This window comes from Lissotriton helveticus, chromosome 8 (assembly GCF_964261635.1).
Source record: "Lissotriton helveticus chromosome 8, aLisHel1.1, whole genome shotgun sequence".
NCBI lineage: Eukaryota > Metazoa > Chordata > Amphibia > Caudata > Salamandridae > Lissotriton > Lissotriton helveticus.
This window is the reverse complement of record NC_136069.1, coordinates 1,221,129,052-1,221,152,649: the sequence shown is the minus strand read 5'-3', so window position 1 is coordinate 1,221,152,649 and position 23,598 is coordinate 1,221,129,052. Positions and strand designations below refer to the sequence as shown.

Here is a 23,598-nt window from a genome sequence, read left to right as displayed (position 1 = left end):
GATGCAGTTCAGTAGCTTAGGAATGCAGAGAAGGAGAACTGAACTGATAACTGGAATCATAACATATTCTTTGGCAGACTCAGAGACTGAGCCAGGCTGGGCCGGGCACTGCGAGGCAGGAAGTAAGTGAAGGGTCGAGGATACAGGTGGGGGCTGTATCGCTCCTCAGCGAGGCTTCAGGAGACAGGAGCTGAATCTGGTGTCCAGGCCCTTTTGAGGCCTAGAAACGGAGACTTTATAATAGAATAACGTGCACACTGAGAAACGTGGCAACGTAGCTTTACATAGGCCTGATATTCGTAGTATTCACGAGGACTGGAAACTGGCATACTAGAGGTGGACACAACTGTAATTGCGTCATTAATCGAACATGGGGAATGCATATGCATATTTAATCATGCATACATAACATATGATGGATGACACGTAGGGACACAGAACATGGCAAAATTTACTTTTCCACAGGTAGAGGGGTCAGTGAGGAAAAGGTGAGGCATTTGATTTTGCTTGACAGCAAGACCCTAGCAAGAACCTAGCAACAATTGTAGTTTTTCTATCCCAAGGGGGGGAACGGAATAGGCTTGCCTATTAGAAGGAAGGGTTCCTCATGGGAAGGGGGGGCACTGGGGAGAAGGGAGGGGGCACTATGGGTGGGGAGCAGTGGGTAAAAAAATGGACCTCATTTCACCTTAGATATAAGAAAATCCCGCCATGCTGGTGTGATAGTTTTACAGGTTAATGGCAGGAAACCAAGGCTTAAGGGTTAGACAGACCATCTTTATTTCCTGGAACGTTAACTAGTTAAGGTGCCCCGTAGGCAAAGGCTGATTTTAAAATACTTTGAATTTTCCTCAGCCCTAGTTTGTATCTTACAGGAGACACATTTGGGTTTTACGGAAAGCTGCTCTATCTTTTCCAGGGTCCCCTGAATAAAATGGTACAGTGTATCAAAACAGACGACTCACAGTAGAGGCGTGCCAATTTTGATTAAACACGGCGCCCCTTGTTCTCTAAACATTTCAGAGTCGAATCTGACCAGTAGATGGCTGGTAGCACAATTGGCCCTGGAGAACTTAGACTTAGTCTGTGCCTCGTTTTATGGTCCAAACGTAGATGACCTGACTTACATTTATAAATTGCAATCAATATTGACTTTGGAAACTCCTCCTTTTATTATTGGAGGTGACTTTAATGTTCTCTTGGACCCATCAAAAGATAGGTCCAATTTGAGTTACTATGTTGGGGCCCCAAGGATACGTCATGCTACAAGACCTGGATCTGGTTGATGTATGGTGGACCAAGAAGGGAGACCTACAGGGCTTTACGTTCTATAGTAAAAAGTATAGCCACTCCTCCAGGATCGATTATATCTTGACGGATATATCTGCCCTGATTGGCCTGGAGGGGATTTCAGTTATGCCAAGTCACCTCTCAGATTATGCTCCAGTGCAATTTTTATATCAAAGTAAAGGGCTTCCGTTGCAGTCAAGATGGACGCTTAATAGAGCCATGCTTCTGGATCCTGAAATTATCCAGGCTGTTAAGTATTCCTCTTCAGAATTATTTTCTCTGAACATGGGCTCCACAACCATGGATTTTATCTGGGAGGTCTATAAGGCAAAGTTAAGGGGGAGACTCCATGGCCTCATTTGTTCTAAGAATAGGGCCGAGGCGAGGGCTCTAAATACAAATGAGGAAAAAATAAGCCAGTTAGATAATGAGAGGAACAGATTATATCACGGTGACCCAGAGCATCTATCACAAGTCTTGAAAGATTTAGATGACGCAAGACAGGAGTATGGGGGGAAATTAGATTCAAAATGCAGGGCACAATGGCATACTAAGAATATGCAAAATTTTGAATATGGGGAGAAAGCAGGAGTCTTATTGGCCTGGAAAGCCAGAGCTGATCATACTAAGAATAACATCAACACGCTGATAGTTAACAGCAATGGGGAGAAATCGAGTAGCATTGAAGATATACAAACCTGTCTACTTTCCTTTTTTTCGGACCTTTATAAAGAAGATCGGGCCCCATCTCCAAGCTCCTTACAATCATGGCTGAGGACCAAATCCCTGCCTTCCTTGTCAGAGGAGAGTCGGAACAATCTAGATGCCCCCATTACTTTGGAGGAAATAATGGAGCAAATCAAAAAATGTAAGAACAATAAGGCTGCAGGCATGGATTTGCTTCCAAATGAAGTGTATAAACATCTAGCAGAGGAATTGATCCCTGTACTGGGCACTCCCTTTAATTCAGTCTATTGCCTCATTGGCAAAGTCCCCGAGTCCTGGAAGGAGGCCACAATCGTCCTGATTTTAAAACCAGGCAAGACCCCTTAAAAGCTGACTCATACCGTCCAATCTCTCTGCTGAATGCCGATTATAAGATCTTTATGGGTATTCTAGCAGGGAGATTGGCGAGATTGGCGAAGTTGGTCCCCAGGCTGGTTCACACTGACCTGAAGGGCTTTGTTGCAGGAGGGTACATCCAGGAACAGACGCAACTGTTAATATGTAACATCGACCTGGCCATTGAAAGCTCTGATCCAGTGGCCATAGTTGCCTTATACGCGGCCAAGGTATTTGACAGAGTCTGTTGGGTGTACCTTTGGGAATTACTGGAGGTAATGGGATTTAGCCCTATTTTTATCCAAACCCTGAGGAATTGTTATCGGGAGCCTCTGCTTGGATTCTTCTGAATGGTTTATTGCCCTCAAGTTTTAACAACCAGAGGGGGACCCGGCAGGGTTGCCCAATTTCACCTCTTTTATTTAATATCCATATCGAGCCACTGACACAAGACATTAGGTTGGATGAATCAATTTACCCCTTTAAGTCCCAACTTTATAGTTGTACGTTAGGTCTGTATGCGGACGACCTAATATTATACACAAATGACCCTGAGGTGGTTATTCCCCGTGTGGAGGTGCTTTGCGTTTGGAAGGATTTGGGTCCCTGGTAGGTTACTTAGTCAATTCATCAAAGACAAAGGTGATATGCTGGAACCTAGAACAATGGGGGGGGGGAGAAACCAGTACAGAGTTAAGATACTTAGGTATTAAAATTTTTAAAGACCAGTAAAAAATCCCCCAGATCAAACTTAACAGAACAAATAAAGAAATAGATCGCCTCTTTAGCAGATGGAGGAATCTCCCCTTAACCATCTATGGGAAAGTCAACTTAGAGAAGATGGTCATTCTCCCCAAGCTTTCCTATTTATTTTCTATTATACCTTTGGCCTTTCCACACAAGAGTATTAGTAAAGTACAGAGCAAGATCTGGAGTTTTATTTGGGAGGACAAGGGGGTCAGGTTGGCCTGGAAGAAATCCAGACGCAGACTCAACAAAGGGGATGCTGGCGCTTCCTGATATTAGTTGGTATGCAGTAGCATTTCAGCTTAAAGGCTTTCGGATGTTACTTGCAAAACCAGAAGAGTCAGCCTGGGGAAGGTTGTCGAGAGAAATGGCAAGAACAGAAGGAGGAGGTGGTGAGGCTTTCTTATATATGTTTGGGGCCCCAAAATATTTCAAGCGAGTACGCCTGAAGGTCCTGAGGGCAGCCCTGGAAATATGGTACGAAACGTAGACTAAAATGGGGGGTTAGGCTATTATTCAGACCTAGCTCCTATTTGGGCTCACCCGGAACACCTTGCTGCCTCAGAGACAGTCTGGCGGTACCTATCAAGAGAGCGGGCATAACTATCTTGGTAGATTCGGAGGGGATCCACCCCAGGGAATTTCTGAGGGCTAGGTTTGGCACAGGGTTTTCCAGATTCAAATATCTACAGCTGGTATCATGGTTTGACACAGAAAAAGAGGAAGTAAGAGGGAATGGGGATATTGAAAGTGTGTTTCAATCTGTACATCCAATGAGGAAAGAGATATCAGTGTGGTATAACCATCTATTGAAGCTGAAGATCTGGAGATTCCATCTCTATCTATGGCCTGGAATCAAACCCCCCTTGAACCCGTAATAGATGCCCTTTTCGAACCCTCACTGAAAGTACTATATAAAATCATCAAACCTGCTAGCCTAAAAAATAATCACTTTTTTGTCATCAACAGGCTCTATTATACCCCAGCAAAGATAGCCAAGTTTGCCCCAACTCCAACACTAAAAATGCCCAAGATGAATGACGCCTTTAGCCAATGACCTCCACATCTTTTTCGAGTGGCCTGAATAAAAATCTTCTGGAAGGAGATCAGTGACGCTCTCCAAGATATTTTTAAGGCCAATATTGATGTTAATTTGTCACTAGTTTTTTTTGGGGACGATGGTTCATTTTGTCAGACAGCACCGCAGACGCACAGAGGGTTACTACTATATCTGGTACTACTTTTTTTAAACTTTATTTATTAAGTTTGGCGTTATTCATCTCCAGTACAGTAAATCCAGCAAGGTACAACATTACAGTATAATTGGTCTAGGTACAGAAAGATCCTCTTAATAATTCCAGCAATCGGTCAACAGCATAACAAGAACGAGGACCTTACGATCCCAGACTGCCCCTTGCGTAGCTACTGTGTAGTTACATGTCTCTCAGCGCAGATAAAACTCAATAAAAACTCCCTCCACCCCTCTACCCCTACCCCCCACCCCTCCCCCAGTTTTCCCCAACCGTACGCCCCCTCCCGCTGCCGAGTCCATAACCCCCCCTCCCGTGCGGTCTGGTTTCTTCCTGTATGGTCAAAAAGTGATTCCAAAACACTAAACATAGGGTTTCTGCCAAGTGTACCTCATAATGAGCCAGCACGCGGCGCATTGTCTTGGGGCTGCTCCTCTCCCTGTCCTGAGTCTACCAGTTCTGAGTTAGTGTGTGTCAAGGGGGTATCCAGTCCCACCAGCTCCTAAAACATCGCCCCCCAAGCCTGGAGGACCTCAGGTAGCTTCCCGTTCCTCCTCATGCGCCTAATGTGCTCTTCTTCTGCCAGCGCCCATTCTCTCAGATCTGCCTTTATATCTGGTACTACTTGCACGCAGAGAGGTCTGTAAAAAGTGGAAAGACCAATTACCTCTGAAAAGAGAAGACTGGCTTAAAGCCTCATTTGCTATGGCTCGCCTGGATTATGAAGAGGAAGGGGACAAGCTGACAAACATCTGGCAGCCCCTCATAAGTTGGGGAGACGTAACTTAAGATTAACATAACCGGTCCTATGATTACACCAATTTCCCTCACAAATCGGACAGGTCGGGCGACCTAAGCGAGTGCGGTAAGCCGGGAGGCCCTCTGATCATAACATTGGCTTCATGAGACCAGCAGAAGCTTATAGGTGAGATGAGAACAATAAAAGTTTTACAAAAAATAATAATAATATTTCCTATGTGGTTTTATTTGAAGTCTATACATCCAATATTTTTTACACAGAGTGACCCAGTAGCAGTGATTGGCCATGTGGGATGCTGTTGTTTTTGGCTGTAGTAACTTACACCCGTACGTTTGGATCCACTCCTTGGTGTAAGGGTGGAGATGTGTAAGAATGTCATGTGCACTTTGCATATTAAGAGCCCCATGGTCAGTGCTCTGTTGAGTACAGGGGAGCCTTCAAGCAGGTTGTAAGGCTCTCTGACAGAGCGCTGCCTCTCAGTGCCCTAACCAATGGAAAGGCCACGTCACACTTACACTGTGAATAACATTGCAGAGTCCATATTAAATCTTGTGCTGGAAACTACACTTTATCTGTGATTGGAGTACTCACAATACAGGAAGGTATGAGAGTTTTGTGCCCTATGTTCTATCTGCTCAGGTTTAGAAGCTAGGGAAAACCTTAAGAAGCGCAATGTCGGGCAGCAAAGGGTAAGTATAAAAAACAATCGTGTATGCTTATGAAAGAGTAAGGAACTGAGGGAGAGTGACTGAAAGTAAATGAGTGACTATATGAACAAGTGACAGTGAATGAGAGAGCATGGCTGTGACAGTGAGTGAGTGATTGAGAGTTGGCGACAGAGATTGAGTGAAAATGGGTGAGTGAAAATGAGAGCCATTGAGTACTTAACAGTGAGCAACTGAGTGAATGAAAGGATGACTCACAGACAGAGAGTGAGAGTTGAGTGAGTGACTGAGCCAGTCTGATGCATAGGTATATTCAAAAGATGAGGAATATGCAGTTAGGAGTCTCTATCAGAAACAAATATATGGGCTCACAGGATGAACATTGCCTATAGAATTTACAACTCTGGGTTTAATTTTTGTTCAAAGGAGCTCAAAGTTGTACAAGTATTACAAACGTTAGCATAAAGAGGGGTTAATGCATCCCATTGGCTCCCTCTCCATGCCCAGTCTCAGAAAATTACACTGGCTTCCCATAAAAAAAACGTATCACGTTCAAATTGTGTTGTCTAGTCCATAAGACTCTTAACGGTCAGGGGCCAAATTACCTAGCAAAAAAGGTGACGGACTATCGCCCGGCTAGAGTACTCCGATCCACCAGCAAGCATTTCCTTACTGTTCCCAAAGTCTGCACAGTTAGGAATGGCGATAGATCCTTCTCTAAAATAGCCCCTGAAACTTGGAATAATCTGCCTCTAAACATCAGGATGGGACATAATCACCAGAAATTCCAAAGAAACCTAAACACCTGGCTTTTCTAGCTCTGTCTGGCCACCTACTCCCAGAGTATCTGCTGGCGCTATGAAACCTATGGGTGATTTAGGCGCCCAACAAATACAAATACAAAATTAACATGAGAGACTTACCTCTTCCGCTGATGACCTCATCAGACTTTCATCAACTGCTTTTGGCACTTCCAGTCCCTAAAAAAGCACATAATAAAACTTATCAACATGGTCAAAACTGTCATACCAAAGTTTGTAAACATTGAAGCAATGGAATAAAGGAAAATTATGCAACTGTTGGGTAGTGGGTTTTCAAAGGTGTACCTAACTTTATTTCATGTACTATTATATGGTTTATCTAGATGTGTTCAAGATACACATGGGTCTTTGTGTAAGGGATCTATGCAAGTCAGACCCAAATCCTGATAGTTTGCAAGAAAAAAGCACTTGTAATCCATGTTCTCCATTTTGGTACTCTTGATTCAAAACATAAATATTTGATTAGTTTGAAAACATATTTTAAGAAATGAATGTTTTATTTAAAAATGCTGATGAATGTGGCAAAGCAATCATAAAAGGAAAACCTGATGAAATTAGAAAGCTTTAGTGGTGAAATATGACACTGCTCCAGCAAGGACACAAACAAGTTCAATATCCAGAGGAATTCCCATATTACTTCGGGGAAAAAGATCTCTCACCACAATCTATGCGTGAAATACTGCTTAAGCTGCCCAACAGCTGAGAGGGCTTGAATTTAACAGACCCATCTGGGCTAAGATGATTGATACTAGAAAAGGAGTCTTCCAAGAAAGATGCTGTAATGAAGAGTTGTAAACAGATTTTATAGTGTGGACCGATTTGTTGTTTTTTATAAAAGCATACTGAGTTCCCAAGAGGAGATGGTGCCCATTACGGGAGGAAAGATGTCTAAAAATCTTTAATGACAGGAACTTTAAACAAGCATTGGCATAACCAATAGGTCTCGCTTTTTGGACCCTATAAATATTTAGTTATGCAGCAGAATATCCTTAGTGCAACAACACCAACTGTTGCATGGCTAAACACGTATAAGGTCCCAAATATGAGACCCATTGGCTATGCCAATGCTTGTTTTCATGGTAACCGCCAAGAACACACAAAGATGTTTTTAGATTTAGAAACAAAATGAAAACGCTTATGCTTTCTATTAGTTTTTATGCTGCAGGAACTGCCAATTTGCAAAGTTTTCTCTGACTGATGATGGCAGGGTTTTGGGTGTTGTATGAGGCGGTCTGCGTACATAAACGGAGGTGGGAGACAATATATATGGTAACATAGTTCTTTATTCAGAAGAGAGAGCGCCGGGGTCACTACCGCACAATAGCACTGCTGCTCAGAAGATCCCGTGGCAGCTCCTAGCATGCACTTCCCTGGTCAGGTGGTCTAGCCATTAGAGCGCTACACCACATATGTCCCTCCTTTAATAACCCAATAACAGAACTGTAACAATCATGGGTGTCAGGGGTTTCCTTGACACAGTACTATAACATATTTACTGGGGTGCTGTGAGGGGAGGGGGGATGGACACCAAGTTGGGGAGGCATACCCAAAATAGCAAAAGCTTACATGGTGTACTCTCCGTATCTTTTAGGTAGTATTACTGCTCTGCCTATGCGGGTGCGTGTAGGGGGGTGTTTGTGTCACATGTGTCTCCTCTGTGTGTGTCCTAGTTTCCCTTGGACTCCCTTGCTGGTTACCGTTGGGAGCTGTTGAGGGTTTTCACATGTTGTTTGATTCACTGATGTCTTGGTCTTCTTGTCGTCTAAGTTGTTGCGAGGTCTCCATGTTCCTTTGCCCTTGTGTGTTGTCGCCTCTATCTTCATTGTCTCTTGTTGTGACATTTCTCTGTGTTTCTGTCTGTTGACCAAACTCTTCATTATCCGATACCCAGCTGGTGTTACTGGTACTTGCCGAGGTTTCTCCCTTGTCCCATCCGATCACTTTATTACACCTGGCCACTATGCTGTAGTACCATATTTTTCCGTCACTCAACAGGGCCGACCGTGTATAGACTTCCTTGACTTCAAGAGGTTCGCTGAACTTGCTGTCGCCTTTTCTTTGCAGCTGTGCTAGCTTTACTCGGACCCACTCCCCCTCTTCGAACGAGACGTCTTTCACCCTGTGCGTTTTGTTGTAGTGGTCCGTATACATTTTCTGGGCCTTCTCCAAATTACTCCGGACTACCGCAGGAGACCACTTACTCTGAAGCGTCAGGTTTTTCCAAGCTGTGTTGTCTCGGGTAAATGGGTCTCGGCCCCGTAGGATCTTAAATGGGATGTATCCTGTGGTGTGTGAGTAATGCGATAAGCCCATACTGTGTGTTTAATTTCCATCTCCCAATCCTTCCCTGCACTGAAGGCTGCTTGCACTGACCCCATGATGACTCGATTGAACCTCTCTGTGAGGCCATTTCCAGCCGGATGCTACACCGGGGTGTGTATGGTCTCAATGCTGTTCCGTTTCATGAACGCAGTCCATTTGTCGGAAGTGAACTGGGGCCCGTTGTCACACGTGATGATTTTCGGAATTCCCTCTCTCAGAAATGTGGTTGTGAGGAAGGCCAGGATTTTGTCTGTGTCTGCTTTTTCGCACAGTTCCACTTCCGGCCACTGGGAGTACCGGTCCATTAGCACTATGGCATATTTGGAGACTCCCCACTTGCGAGAATGGGTCGTAGTATGTCGACGACAATTCCTCCCATGGTTTAGTGGGAGTGGCGAACCTCCCCAGGGGTGGTCGGAGCATGGTATGTGTCTTGTCTGTGTTGCTGCACTGTTCACGGGCCTGTACATACTTCTGCACATGGCTGTCTACAGCAGGCCACCAATAATAAAGTTTGACTCGATTCTTCATTTTCACGATCCTTAAATGGCCTTCATGCAAGATAGTTAGCAGGTGTTCTACTAGTTGTTGTGGTGGAATCACTTTGTCCCCTCGTAAGAGGAATATGGCATTCTCACTGACCAACAGCTCCTCTTGCACTTCTCAGAATTTTCGGAGGTCGGTGTCCAAGTGCTTCTTCTCTGACCACCCGTGCGTGATGAACCTTTTTATACCCTTGAGGTGGAGGTCTTCCTCGTATGCTGTCTGCCATTTCTGCACGCTTATGACTTCCTCCTGATCACTGGTGAACACAATCATGTATTCATCCCATCCAGATTTTCCAGGCGCATCTTCCATCGCTGCCGATCTGCTAAGGTAGTCCGCCACCTTGTTCTTGGTGCCAGGGATGTATTCCACGTCATACACAAAGTCCAACAACCTGAGAATCATTTTCGCTATGCGGCTGGCGTGTCTGCTGGACATGAGCACTTTAACAAGCGGCTTGTGGTCTGTCCGAAGGAGGAACCTGGAGCCCCAGAGAAACTGTCTAAATTTTTCCTTCGCCCAGATGGCTGCCAGCATCTCCTTCTCCACCACGCTGAACTTCTCCTCGTTGGGGGCCAGGGAGCAAGATGCGATACTGATAGTGGTCACAGCGCCCTCCTTGGACATTTGTGACAGGACTGCACCCAGTCCTTTGTCGCTGGCGTCCGTAGTGAGGATGGAGAGTGCAGATTGATCAAATCCATGTAGAAATTCAGCATTTGCATCAGCGGACCAGTTGCATGCATTCTTTTCTTTGAGGATCTGATGCAGATGGTGTGTCTTGGTGGCGAAGTATTGTACGAATTTGCTATAAAATTCAGCAAATCCGGAGAAGGAACGCACTTCTTCCGTGTTTTGCGGCATCGGTGCTGCCTTGATTGCTTCCACGTTGGCACTCTTGGGAGAGATGCCTTCATCGCTAATTTCGTGCACCAAATAAGTGATGGTGTGGAGGCCAAATTTGCACTTGTCCCATTCTGCTGTGAGGCCGTTTTGTGATAATATTCGCAATACCGTGGAAAGTGTTTCATCATGATCATGCTTGGTCTTTCCCATGATCAGGATGTCATCCTGGAAGTATTGCACTCCACTGATCTCTTTAAACAGCTTGTGCATTAGCTTCTGGAATACTGCTGCGGCGGATGCCAGGCCAAAGGGCATCCGCCGGAACCTGTAGCATCTGAATGGTGTAATGAACGATGTCTGTTTCCTGCAGGAGGGTGCAGCGAGATTTGATGGTACACCGCTGTGAGTCCAATGGTCGAAAACCATTTAATTCCTTTGGTCTGGGCCGACATTTAGTTGATTTTGGGCAACAGGAATTTGTTCACTATGATGTTCTTGTTGAGTTCCCTCAGGTCAATGCAGAGGCGTAGGCGTACCTTCCCATTTGGCTTACAAGCGACTACCAAAGGCGCCAACCATTCCGCGCTCTTGATTGGCTCCGTCACCCCGTTGTCCTCCAGGGGCTGTAGTTCCATCTGCACCGCCTCCCTCCAGTTGAATGGGATGTTCCTTAATCTATGGCAAACTGGAGTGGCTCCTTCTTTGAGGCAAAATTTGTGTGTGAACTTGGCAAGTTTGCCTATTGTTCCTCCGAAGACCACTGGAAAGTCGTCTTTCCAAGCTCTGCCTTCGCACGTCTGGGCGTAGTCTGTCATGAACACTTGCGTAGCACCATTGCCCTTTGGTCTGCCCACCCAAATACTGAGGGACCTTTTTCTGCCACATACAGTTTACCTTCTGAGATCCTACCTTTGAACTCGAAGCGGAGTGTGCGGAAGCCTACCATAGGAATCTTATCTACCATGAATGTGACGGGGTGAACATCTGTGGGGTGTAGGTGAGTGCCTATGGCACACGTAAAGTCTCTCTTTCAGATGTTGTGTTGAATGATAGTGTATGGCGAACCTGAGTTTGCCACCATGGAGACCTGTATGCCTCCTATAGTTAATAAGCAAGAGGGTTTCTTGGTGCTAGTACAATCAAAAAACAGAACTTGGACATCAATGCATAGAAACTGTACTCCTCAACTTCTCCCTCCACCCCATCTGTGTCGGAATCCTGTAGGACACATTTAACGGAGGAGTTGCTGGGCTTGCGTCTACACACTTTCCCAAAATGACCCCACAATAGGAGCATTTAACTCAGAAGTCTGGGCACGGTCTGTCATTGGCTGCATGTGTATGACTGCCGCACCTGTAGCAGCCACTCTTGTGGTAACTGGGTGTCCTGTGGGGTGGGGTCTGACCGCTTTAGACAGTGGCTTCCTGCTGTAGTTAGCCCCCGCTGTGGTTGGGGTTTTGCTGTGCTGGGGTTTGGAGTCAGTCACTTTGCACGCTGTAGTCACACTGGCACAGTCTTTCTTGGCCACTACAGAGCACCGTTAAGAGAGCTCTGCCTTCTTGACCAGGGCTATGATCTCATTGGGGGGTGCATCTCCGCTAACCCACAGTTTCTCCTGTATATTCGTATTGACTGTGTGCATTATTATCTGGTCGCGTACTTGTTCACCATGGAGATGTCCAAACTTTCAAATGACTGCTAACCGTCGAAGCGCGGCCACCTAATCTTCCACGGATTCCGTTTCTGATTGTTTCCGCTGGAAGAATGTATATCGGTCTATGGCCGTGCAGATTACAGGTTGGTAATGGCTATCTAAATTCCCCAACGTGTGGTGAAAGACATCATCGTCATCAGGGAGTCTATTCTTTTTTGTTCTCGTACACTTGAAGACCTTCCGGCCCCAGATTGTGCAATAGGATTTTCTTCCTGCGCTCACTGGAAAATGCCTCTTCGTCCTCCAGAGCTGACAAATAATTAAATAAAATACCCCTTTCAGTCCTCCCACTTCATGGCTGGTTCTCCTGGTTTTGTCAGGAATGGGACTGGATTTGTGAGGGAAAATGTCTGTGCACACATCCTGACTGAGCGATGGGACCATGATCAGCCCAACGGAGACTGGTGACAGCTGGAGAGCGGCGGACTGGGAGGATTAGCTGTGCAGGGGTAGCGTCTTCAATATGCTGGGCTGTAGGCACACCAGGGACTTACTTGTAAACGCCGACCTTCTGTAGCACCCTGTGTCACATCAGGGCTCCTGGTTGCCGTGCTCAGCCCCGTGGCTTATGGCTGCTTCCTCGTGGTCTTGGATGCTGGGTGGTGTCTCCCGGTGCTGGCCAGCAGGTACTGTAGGCACTGTCTTGGGATGCACCCTCTGTGCTTGGCACGTGATGTGGCACTGCAGGGCTCCTGGGTGCTGTACTCCACTCTGTGGCACATTGTGTGGCGGTGCAGGTCTACTGGTTGTTCAGCCCAGCTCTATAACACTGTGTGAGATGCTATAGTGCACCTGGTTGCTGTGCTGGGCTCTGTGGCACTTCGTATGGCCTTGCTGGGCACCTGATTGCTGAACTTAGCTCTCTGGCATGCAGAGGAACACTGCAGGGCCCTTGGCGCTGTGCTGAGCTCTGTGGGATGTCGTTTGATATTGTAGGGCTCCTGGTTGCTGTACCCAACTCTGCAGGTGGAGCTGTTGTCCCCACTGTAGTGGGCTATGGAAGGCTGTTTCCAAGCGGGGGGCAGGGCCTCACACCTGCGACCGCACTGGAGACCGAGGGGGGCGCTGCACACGCCACACCCGACCTGTCTGCCATGCTCTACCTTACGCCGAGGATTCCACCGCCCTGTGCACGGCAGGCCGTTCTGCTGCTGGAAAAGGGTATCGCACTGTTTGTTTTGCACGCGGCACGAGCCAGCCTCGTCGCCAATTGTAGGAGGCGGTCTGCGTACATAAACGGAGGCGGGAGGCAATATATATGGTAACGTAGTTCTTTATTCAGAAGAGAGAGTGCCGGGGTCACTCCCGCACACTAGCACTGCTGTGCCGAAGAACCCAGCGATACAAAAGGGGATGATGGACGGAGAGTTTGAACAAATCAAACACTCATCCCCAGTCAACTGATCTGGGTTTAATCCATCACCATTCTTTAGTTCACTCAGCCACCCCAGTTCAGACATGGCTATATGCAAATCAGTCTGACCATGTGCCTCATGGGAACAGTCCAGCCCGAACTGCCAAGCCATGTCTTCCCTGGACCGGAAACAAGCATCCTGGGACCGGTTTCGGATTCATAATCCTCATCAGCCAGGCTATCTTGAATCCAGTGGCCAAGTGAACAAGGGACTCACGTCTGAGCATACCCTGCCACACTTAGGGCGAACAAAGCGATACAAAAGGGGATGATGGACGGAGCGTTTGAACAAATCAAACACTCACCCCCAGTCAACTGATCTGGGTTTAATCCATCACCATTCTTTAGTTCACTCAGCCACCCCAGTTCAGACATGGCTATATGCAAATCAGTCTGACCCTGTGCCTCGTGGGAACACTCCAGCCCGAACTGCCAAGCCATGTCTTCCCTGGACCGGAAACAAGCATCCTGGGACCGGTTTCGGATTCATAATCCTCATCAGCCAGGCTATCTTGAATCCAGTGGCCAAGTGAACAAGGGACTCACGTCTGAGCATACCCTGCCACACTTAGGGCGAACAAAGCGATACAAAAGGGGATGATGGACGTAGCGTTTGAACAAATCAAACACTCACCCCCAGTCAACTGATCTGGGTTTAATCCATCACCATTCTTTAGTTCACTCAGCCACCCCAGTTCAGACATGGCTATATGCAAATCCGTCTGACCCTGTGCCTCATGGGAACAGTCCAGCCCGAACTGCCAAGCCATGTCTTCCCTGGACCGGAAACAAGCATCCTGGGACCGGTTTCGGATTCATAATCCTCATCAGCCAGGCTATCTTGAATCCAGTGGCCAAGTGAACAAGGGACTCACGTCTGAGCATACCGTGCCACACTTAGGGCGAACAAAGCGATACAAAAGGGGATGATGGACGGAGTGTTTGAACAAATCAAACACTCACACCCAGTCAACTGATCTGGGTTTAATCCATCACCATTCTTTAGTTCACTCAGCCACCCCAGTTCAGACATGGCTATATGCAAATCAGTCTGACCCTGTGCCTCATGGGAACAGTCCAGCCCGAACTGCCAAGCCATGTCTTCCCTGGACCGGAAACAAGCATCCTGGGACCGGTTTCGGATTCATAATCCTCATCAGCCAGGCTATCTTGAATCCAGTGGCCAAGTGAACAAGGGACTCACGTCTGAGCATACCCTGCCACACTTAGGGCGAACAAAGCGATACAAAAGGGGATGATGGACAAAGCGTTTGAACAAATCAAACACTCACCCTGAGGTACTGGGTTTTTCAGAACCGGTACCGAACCGGTAACCCAGCGGTGTCAGGGTACACCCAAAGACCTCGAGTACTTTCCTGATTCAGACCACAGAAACTCAGAGTCTTCTAGGTGAAGTCAAGGATTGATTTTATTGGCTGCAACCAAGAAACAAGCGTCCTAGAAGTACAACAGCACGGGATGTATATTCTCAGGAGACTGCTCAATCTTACAAAGTCAGGCTTCTCTTTTTATACGAAATATTGTGCTTCAGGCAAACATTCTTCGAATTTTAGTATACCATTCACATGTTCCTATTACAAAGAAAAAGCAGAGTCATGATGACAAGCCCACATTTTAGTTTGTCCAGCCCACAACAAATTACCTGGCAGGGCCCAACATTTCATCAGATACCCGTGGACCCCCAATAAAAATGGGCACCTCCCCATCATAAAGCAAGTGAGAGAGAAAAGAGCAGGGACAAGTGTGAGCAAGATTCGGCAGGGTGTGTGCGATGAAATGGGTTTATGGCCTGTTGTGCCTTGATGGTATCTCATTCGGCCACTGGGAGAGGAACTGACCAAACAGGTTCGGCCTGGGGCAATGGTTTCAGCTTGCTCGGGTCAGAGAAAAGTCAATCAAGGTGCGCGTGTCCTTTGATATCGAATTTAGCTGTATCATAAGCCTATGTCAGGGCAACCCACTAAAATGGCTGCCGTACACAAAATGGAAGCCAAGGGTTCAAGACGAAAATGACGATTTCGGAGTGAAATCGTCACTCGAATATGACGAAAATGCTTGTACATAGTGTACTGGCCATTTTCGGTCTTTTGATATAAAAATCGTCATGCTACGATGAAGTTTTATTCACGAGTTCAGAATTTTCAGAACTACAAACCCTCCTTTTGCCCTTACATAGGCAATTTAACCTAATCTCATGCTAATCTGAGTCCAGGTCTATATTCCTAAAGTCATTGAGATGTTGCTGTAACATCATTCTAGCACTTAGCTCGTCTCTTGATACAGGTTTCCTTACACATGATGTAACACAGAGGCCACATATTGCAGGAGCACACTGCACGCACAGACAGAACAGGAAAAGAATGGCTAAGACCATCCCAATGACCATCAGAATTTTCCATCCCCAGGCGGATATCAGTTCCCAGAACCATCCCATTAATGACCAATCTCCTTTATCCACATGAATAGATTCGGAAATCTTATGTAGTTTGGAGATGGCCTGGTACACTGTTGGAGCGTTATCTGGAATGAAAACACAGCAACTCGATTGGATCAATCTACATACCCCACCTCGGTCTGCAAGTATGACATCTAATGCGACCCTGTTCTGAAGGGTCATAAGTCGATCCTACTGGAGCTCAGCAGTGAGGTTACTAAGGGCACCAGCAGTTTCAATCACGGTGGATTCAACCACCCTTGTCAATTGCCTTATGTTCCTGCTGTTAGCCATCGGTCCCCAGAACGGCAGAAAACCCTTTACGAAGTCCCCAAATTCTTGTCCTGCAGTGTCGTCTTCGCTGAAGACACCTCTAACTATCCTTGTCTTGTGGTAATCTGCCGCTGCTGTGTAGGTGGGAGGCAACAGGAATGAAACAAAACATGTGCCCGAAAAGTCAGGGGGCAACCATGTATAGGCTCTATCATGGCAGATGAAATAGGTACCCTTAGCTGCTAAAACCGCAGGGGAAGTCTGAGACCCAAAAACATACTTTTCAGTACAGACACTCTTCCCTAACTGAGCTCGGGGATTCTTGCCAGTACCTTGCAGACATAGGTGACCCTGATGGGGTACAATCCAAATCGGGGAAGATCTCTTAGCTTGCTGTTTCTCACTCAGAGTAGTTCCATATTCGGTCACGTTCCATCCTATATAGGCAAGTGTCTCATCTTCGAGGGTAGTCACATAAGAAATATCTTCCTTAATCATGTCGACTATACCCTTAACTAGAGCACTATTCTTAGGATTGTCTTGTACAGAACGTAGGGGGTGGACTTCACGAGCATATATGAACATTGTTCTGTATGCCCACACAGAACCATTGTGGCTGAAAGGCAGGACCAGATAAGGGATACCTTTATCCGTTGTGTGAGGCATAAGTCCACACACCCAACAGTTAGTTGTGTTCATTGCTAGTTGGTGTTGGTGCAAAAGCTGAACAAAGGAGTTGTTAATAAACTCTAATCTCCTAGCGGATTCGTGTTCAGGAAGGGGTTGAAAAGAGTGTGGGGAAACAGTAGAAGGAGGAGGTATAGGCGATGTAGTGGGTGCAAATGTTACTCGAAAAGAGAATAACACTTAACTTATTAAAAATATCATCACACTTAATAACATGAAAATGCACAATATCAAAAAGCTTTTCTTTGTCATTATTTTACATATCTTGTGTTTAAAGTTCATTTCCTTGGCAGGTCTCTCCATCTCGAAAAACTCCATCCTCTCTAAAGTGCTGCCCGCGATGGGAGGTTGTTGCTGCTAAGGAATGCTTCTGTCAGTCTAGGGCAACTCCCTTGGACCAACCAGAACTGCCGACCTAACGTCGTCAGCTGCACCCCAAAGACTTTGGGCAATCGCGGCCCTAGCAGCGGAACCCGGATGGTGGTTCGAAAAACAAAAATAAGCAAGTTTCTCAGATGGGAGAGCTGCACTTTCAAAAATAGTACTTGGAGGGGAAAAAAAAAGATTTTTATTTGTCCATAGGTCTTGGCCTCAAATTATAGCGCTTTTTCCCAAGTACTGTCTGATCCTGAAACAGGAGTTCAGGCTCTGTAGGGTTCAATCGCTTTGATGGTGATACTGCTGGTTGCAAAATTTCGTCACTCTCTTGTTCAGTCAGTGTTCCTTTTACACGTGCATCACTGAAAGGCAGGAAACGAGGCACGGTTTCAGTCTCTGAGTCAGCGACACCCTCCTGGACCCACCGGTCATATGGCAGAGGCAGAGGGATCCGCTTGCAGTGGATCCCGTGGATCCAGTTTTTCTTCCCTTCCACTCGAACAGCTGATCTTGTGGAAAGAAGGACGAGGTGTGGGCCAGTCCACCTGGGCTGGTCGTTCTTCGTTCGCTGAAAGTTCTTGACCAGCACCCAGGATCCAGGGTCGATCTGATGTCCTGGAGCTTCAGAGACTTGAGGCAGTGTATCATGCACCTGTTGGTGTAAAACACACAATTTAGCCGTCAATTCGTACAAATAATCAAGCAAAACAGGGTGTTCAACTTCGCTGAACTTTGTGGGCGTTGGCACTCCCCATATGTTGGTCGGGCGGCCAAAAACTATTTCGTAGGGACTAAGTCCCACTCGCGAATGCACAGTCATTCTGGTGGATAGGAGTGCTAAGGGTAGAGCGTCAGGCCATTTAAGACCAGAGCTCGCTTGGATTTTGGCCAGTTTAAGTTTTAAAGTGCCGTTTTAGCATTCTACTAATCCAGCTGATTGGGGGTGATTTGCAGCGTGGAACTTTTGCTGAATGCCTAGCCCTTCACATACTCTCTTTATCACACGACCCACAAATTCACTCCCATTGTCACTCCAGACCATTCTAGGCATTCCGAATCTGAGGAAGTACTCTTTCACAAGGGCTTTAGCTGTGGATAAGGCAGTGTTGTCTTTTAGGGGGTAGGCTTCCACCCATCTTGAAAAGGCACAAACAACAACGAGTACGTATTTTAAATTGTTGCACCTCTCCATGTGGATGAAATCTAGCTGCAAAACCTCAAAGGGATACGTAGGAGGTGCAAAATGACCAGCTGGAGTTGGGGTTCCCCTACCAGGATTGTGTTTCAGACGCACCATGCAATTCTTGACGACATTCTCTGCACACTTGGGAATTCCTGAATTTTGCCATACTGGAGCCAACAACTTACAAATCCCTTTCACACTGATGTGAGCCTTTCACACTGATGTGAGCCATTCCATGAGCCATTGTAACCACTGCAAGCACATATGCATCGGGTAACAACCATCTCTGATGCTCTGACAATTCAACCCAACAACCATTTGCATCCATTTTACCCGTACTTTCTCTCCACATGTTCAATTCTTTCTCTGTAGCTTCAGCTTGAATCGACTTCACACTCTCTATCGTGTCTTCACACATTCCAACATCACCAACCCATCTTGCAGGGCCTGCAACATACATTCGGCTCATCACATTCCTTGCAGTTTCTTTCGCGATTTCGTCAGCAAATGCATTTCCACGACCAACATCATCAGTCACCTTCTTGTGAGCACTACATTTCAGAATCGCCACTTGCAGAGGCAAAGTCAGTGATTCAAGAAGCTCATTCACCAACTGACCATGCTGAATCTTAGCTCCATGCGAAGTCAGGAACCCACGTTCTTTCCACAATCGCCCACAACTGTGAGCCACTCCAAATGCATACTGGCTGTCAGTATAGATGGTCGCTTTCATTCCTTTTGACAACACACATGCTCTTGTAAGTGCAATCAATTCTGCTGCTTGAGCTGAATTATGTGGAATACGTGCAGCTTCAACAATTGTATGCAAAGTCGTGACAGCATATGCTGCAGTCGTATCACCATTCGGGAGCTTGAAGCATGAACCATCCACCCACAATGTACAATCACATTCAGCAAGAGGAGTGTCTAGGAGATCTATTCTCCCTTTCGTTTCTTCTTCTGTTCTAAGAAAACAATCATGCTGTTCAGAAGCATCTAGTTCCTCTACAATTGGCAACAACGTAGCTGGGTTGAGAGTGTTGCATCTTTTTATGTGCACATGACTTGCTAACAAGGTTATTTCGTAACCTGACAATCAAGCACTAGTTAAGTGCTGTGTCTTGGTTCTGTTTAACAACGTGTCTACTGCATGTGGAACCATCACAACTAACATGTTATTCATCACTAGACCAGCAGACTGTCGAATAGAAACAGCTGCTGCTGCTGTTGCTCTTAAACAACTCGGCAATGTTTTAGCTACCGGATCCAAAGTCGACGAAAAATATGCACATGGACGCTGCTTGTCTCCAAACAACTGAGTCAAAACTGACAATGCACAACCTTGTTTCTCATGGACATACAATGTAAAGGGCTTACTGTAGTTGGGGGTACCCAACACAGGAGCCGAACATAATGCTGTGCGCAATTCAGAAAAACTTCTCTGACACTCTTCAGACCAAGGAACAGGATTGGGTGTATCTTTCACGTTAATGCCACCAAAGGTTTGGCTAATAACGAAAAATTTGGTATCCATTGCCTGCAATATGAGGTAATGCCCAAGAAAGCACGTACTTCTCTCTGTGTTCTTGGCACACTCAATTTCGCAATTGCCTGAATTCTTTCTGGGGTCAGTTTCCTTCCCTCCTTCGATAAGAGATGACCTAAGTAGGTCACTTCTTGTCGACAATATTGCAATTTGGAAAGGGACACTTTGTGATGCAAGTCGCACAAATGATGCAACGAAGACAACGTGGCTTCTTTACAGGTTTCCTCAGTATCTGCAGCAACAAGCAAATCATCAACATACTGAATGAGGGTAGCACCTTAAGGTAAAACAATTGTATCAAGCTGTGTCTTTAGAGCTTGACTATATATTGATGGACTTTCACAGTAGCCCTGTGGAGCTCGTTTAAAGCGGAAGCTTCGTCCTCCTAAACTGAAGCCAAACATATCCCTGCTCTCCTCAGCAATCGGGATGCTGAAGAAAGCGTTCTTCAAGTCAATCACCGAAAACCATGTTGCAGAAGCTGGAATCATAGTCAATAGGGCAGTAATGTCGGGGACAACTGGAAATTGTGGTACAACTATTTTATTGACCTCTCTAAGATCAATCACAAATCTGTAAACGGGTGGCTGGGAAGGATCCGTTCGTTTTAAAACAGGCAGAACAGGACTATTGCAAACGTTGCCTCTTGTCTCTTCAATTACATCTTTTTCAATTAGATCATAAACGATTGCTAGCAAAGCTTTTTCACCTTCACTAGAAATTCTATATTGGGGAATGCGTGGTATTTTAGCATTGGCTTTCAATGTTACAACATATGGCGGTATTTCTAAAAGACCTACATCATTAGGATCAGTAGCCCAAAGAATATCAGGAAGAAACGACAATTCTGTTGGAAGTTTATCCCTTGACAAATACATTGGAGAAACCACTTTCTTACCCAGTGTAAGTTGTACTCCAGAAGGAGAACATTACAAAGTTGCATACAATCTTTTCAGCAAATCTAATCCTAACAGGTTTTCACCACAACCTGTTGTCAGAATAAGGGGTGCTTCGAATTCACAAGGTCCAACAGAAAGGGACAAAGGGTCAGAAATCGGATTTCTAACTGGGGCGCCAGAAAAACCTACAGAAACATTCATTTCGCCAGACAAAGGTGCGCCAGGGAGTTTTGAGTGCATAATAGAACTCTTTGTAGCACCAGTATCCAACAGAAAAGGCTCTGACACACCTGAGGTAATCACCCCAACGTAAGGTCCACTCTGATCTACTGGAACTGAAACAACTCCCTCTCTTTGTCTATGGCTGTCCTAGTAATCACTACCTTCCCAATGCTCATCTTCTGTATAGTAATCATCAGCATAGTACTGAGCTGTCCTACCAGATGCGTTATTCTGCTGATCGAACCTATTCATAGAATTTTGAGGTGGAAGAGACTGTGTGTTCTGGGGGAAATTTCCACGTCCTCTACCTCTAGACGCTTGTTGAACACCTCGACCTCTTACACCAGAAGCACCATTTGCACGCTGTAATAAAATAGGACAACTATACTTGAAATGACCCTCTTCCTTACAATATGAACACTGATTGGGGCCTACAGGGACACGTGGTTGAGTATACTCGACTCTTTGCGAGTTCTTCTGATACTGTTGAGGCTGCTGATAATTATTCTGATAGTTACTCTGACCACCATTATTTTGACCTCCACTATTCTGGCCACCACGTGGCGGATATGCTTGCTGTAACAAAACCTTTGTTTTCAGCTCCTTAGTTTTCTTTTCTGCTCTATCTTTCTCGTCTTTGTCTCGATTTTCGTAATATTGTGCAGTAGCCAATATCTGCGCTGAAGAGGAAACTGCCCATGAACTCTCTGAATCTTTTAACTTCTTACACAGCTCCGGAAGCAGATTGTGCACGAATTTATCGACGAACAAACGCTGACCACCTTCTGTGCTCATATCTTGACCACTGTGGTCGACAAAAGTCTCTTCAAACCAGGTGAAGAAATCTGACACAGTTTCATCTTTCTTCTGCTTACACGCAGACAACTTATCCCAGTTTACACACATCGCAGGCATTATCGTTTTCATGTAATCAATTATTTTACCAGGAAGTTCAGCTACTAAAGGCTCAGGCTTAGCACCACCAACTTGTCGGCCATCTGCAGCAGTAATATTAGCCCATGAGTCACCTAACTCATGATCATGATCTGCATGACGAATCTTTCCCCATAGAGGCTGTGGAACAACGTTCCCAAACAACATGTCTATGTCTGCTAAATTCATGATACATGAGCCAGCAGTCTGTGACAACTCTTTGTAATACCCTGCGGGATTTTTACGGGGATCAGGCAATGTCTGTTTAAGGGCCAAAACTTCAGCTCGCTTCCAAGGAACATGTACCCACACACGCTGAAAATGTGCTGGCACAAGTGGTGGAACATTATCAGGACCAGCTGCTACTTCTTCCTTCCATACTGGAGGGACTTCCCTCATGGGGTACTGTCGCGCCTGTTTCCTACTGGATGCGTCATGCTCAAATAGTGATCGAGAAGTGCCCCCCTTACTCCGATATGACAACAATGTCTCAACCGCTCTCTCGACATCGGGACCTACGATCATGCCCTCTGCGAACTCGAACCGTACACGACACAACTTGGGCGGGTTGTATTCCAGATCATTGTCTTCCAAATCTTCACAGAGAAAAACACACATTTGTTCAAAAACATATCTCTGCTTCGGTGCTTCCCATTGACGGAAGACTTCCATGACAGACTCTACATCATACCTTACAGCGTCGATAACCCATTTATGCGCTAAACGATTCAGTAAATCTCTCTCTCGATAGTCAGGCAGTTGACTCCGCAACTGTCTTCGTTCTGTGTTAGGGGTCGTATTAGGCGACCCGAAGAAAGGTGAGAAAAGATTAGTAACAGTATTGGCCATTCTCTGTCGAACGGAAGGAGAAACTGACGGACGAACGGGTGGAAAAACAGGGTGAGATAAGGCAGGGGCAGAGACAATAGCAGAGGGATCATTAGGAGAAATAGAAGGTGCACTAGGCAAAGTCGTAGAAAGCACAGGTGAAGCAGATGTTTTCGGTGGGCTTTGAGGAGGCTGCACCAGAGGGGCAGAAACCAGCTGAAGAGTAGCTGGTGGGTGCTGTGGAGGAGCAGGAGGCAATGCAATCACAGGTTGCGCAACTAAAGGTTGCGGAGGTGCAGTAGCATTTTGCGCATAGGGGGGTGGCGAACTTAACAAATGCGACATTAACGGATCTTTTTCAAGCTCTTTTGCTGCATCTTGCTGAAGAGGCGGCAAAACTGGATAGCATTTATCTATCACCATTTTACGTTGCCTGTGCAACTGCTCACTCATCTGTTCTTCTTCATTGTCTTTAAACTGCATAGCAGCTTGCATTATCGAAATACCCCTTTCTCTCTTATTTTTCTGCGCTAATTTAATTTCCTTCTGTTTGGCTTCCTTACGCCATAGGCGGAAAGAGTCAAACATTGCCGGCCGGGCTTTCTTCTTAAAAAGTTTAACTTCGAGGTTATCTAAGATTTCTGTATCAAAGCTACCATATTGGGGCCATTTTAAAACACCATCTTTTCTGGTATATTTGATCCACACTTCATTATATGTGATGGGACCTACGCCATGTTTTACATATAATTCATAA

At 45.9% G+C, this 23,598-nt stretch overlaps 1 protein-coding gene across 14 annotated transcripts in view; it reads right to left on the bottom strand.

The window, feature by feature from the left end:
• LOC144773261 (uncharacterized) overlaps window positions 1–23,598 on the bottom strand; it is a 7,170,044-nt gene that overhangs the window by 4,361,186 nt on the left and 2,785,260 nt on the right. For all 14 annotated transcript variants that reach the window (XM_078658159.1, XM_078658161.1, XM_078658167.1 and 11 more), the window contains one exon: window positions 6,698–6,754. In XM_078658159.1, the coding sequence (XP_078514285.1) occupies window positions 6,698–6,754 (57 nt within the window). The remainder of the gene's footprint in view (window positions 1–6,697; window positions 6,755–23,598) is intronic.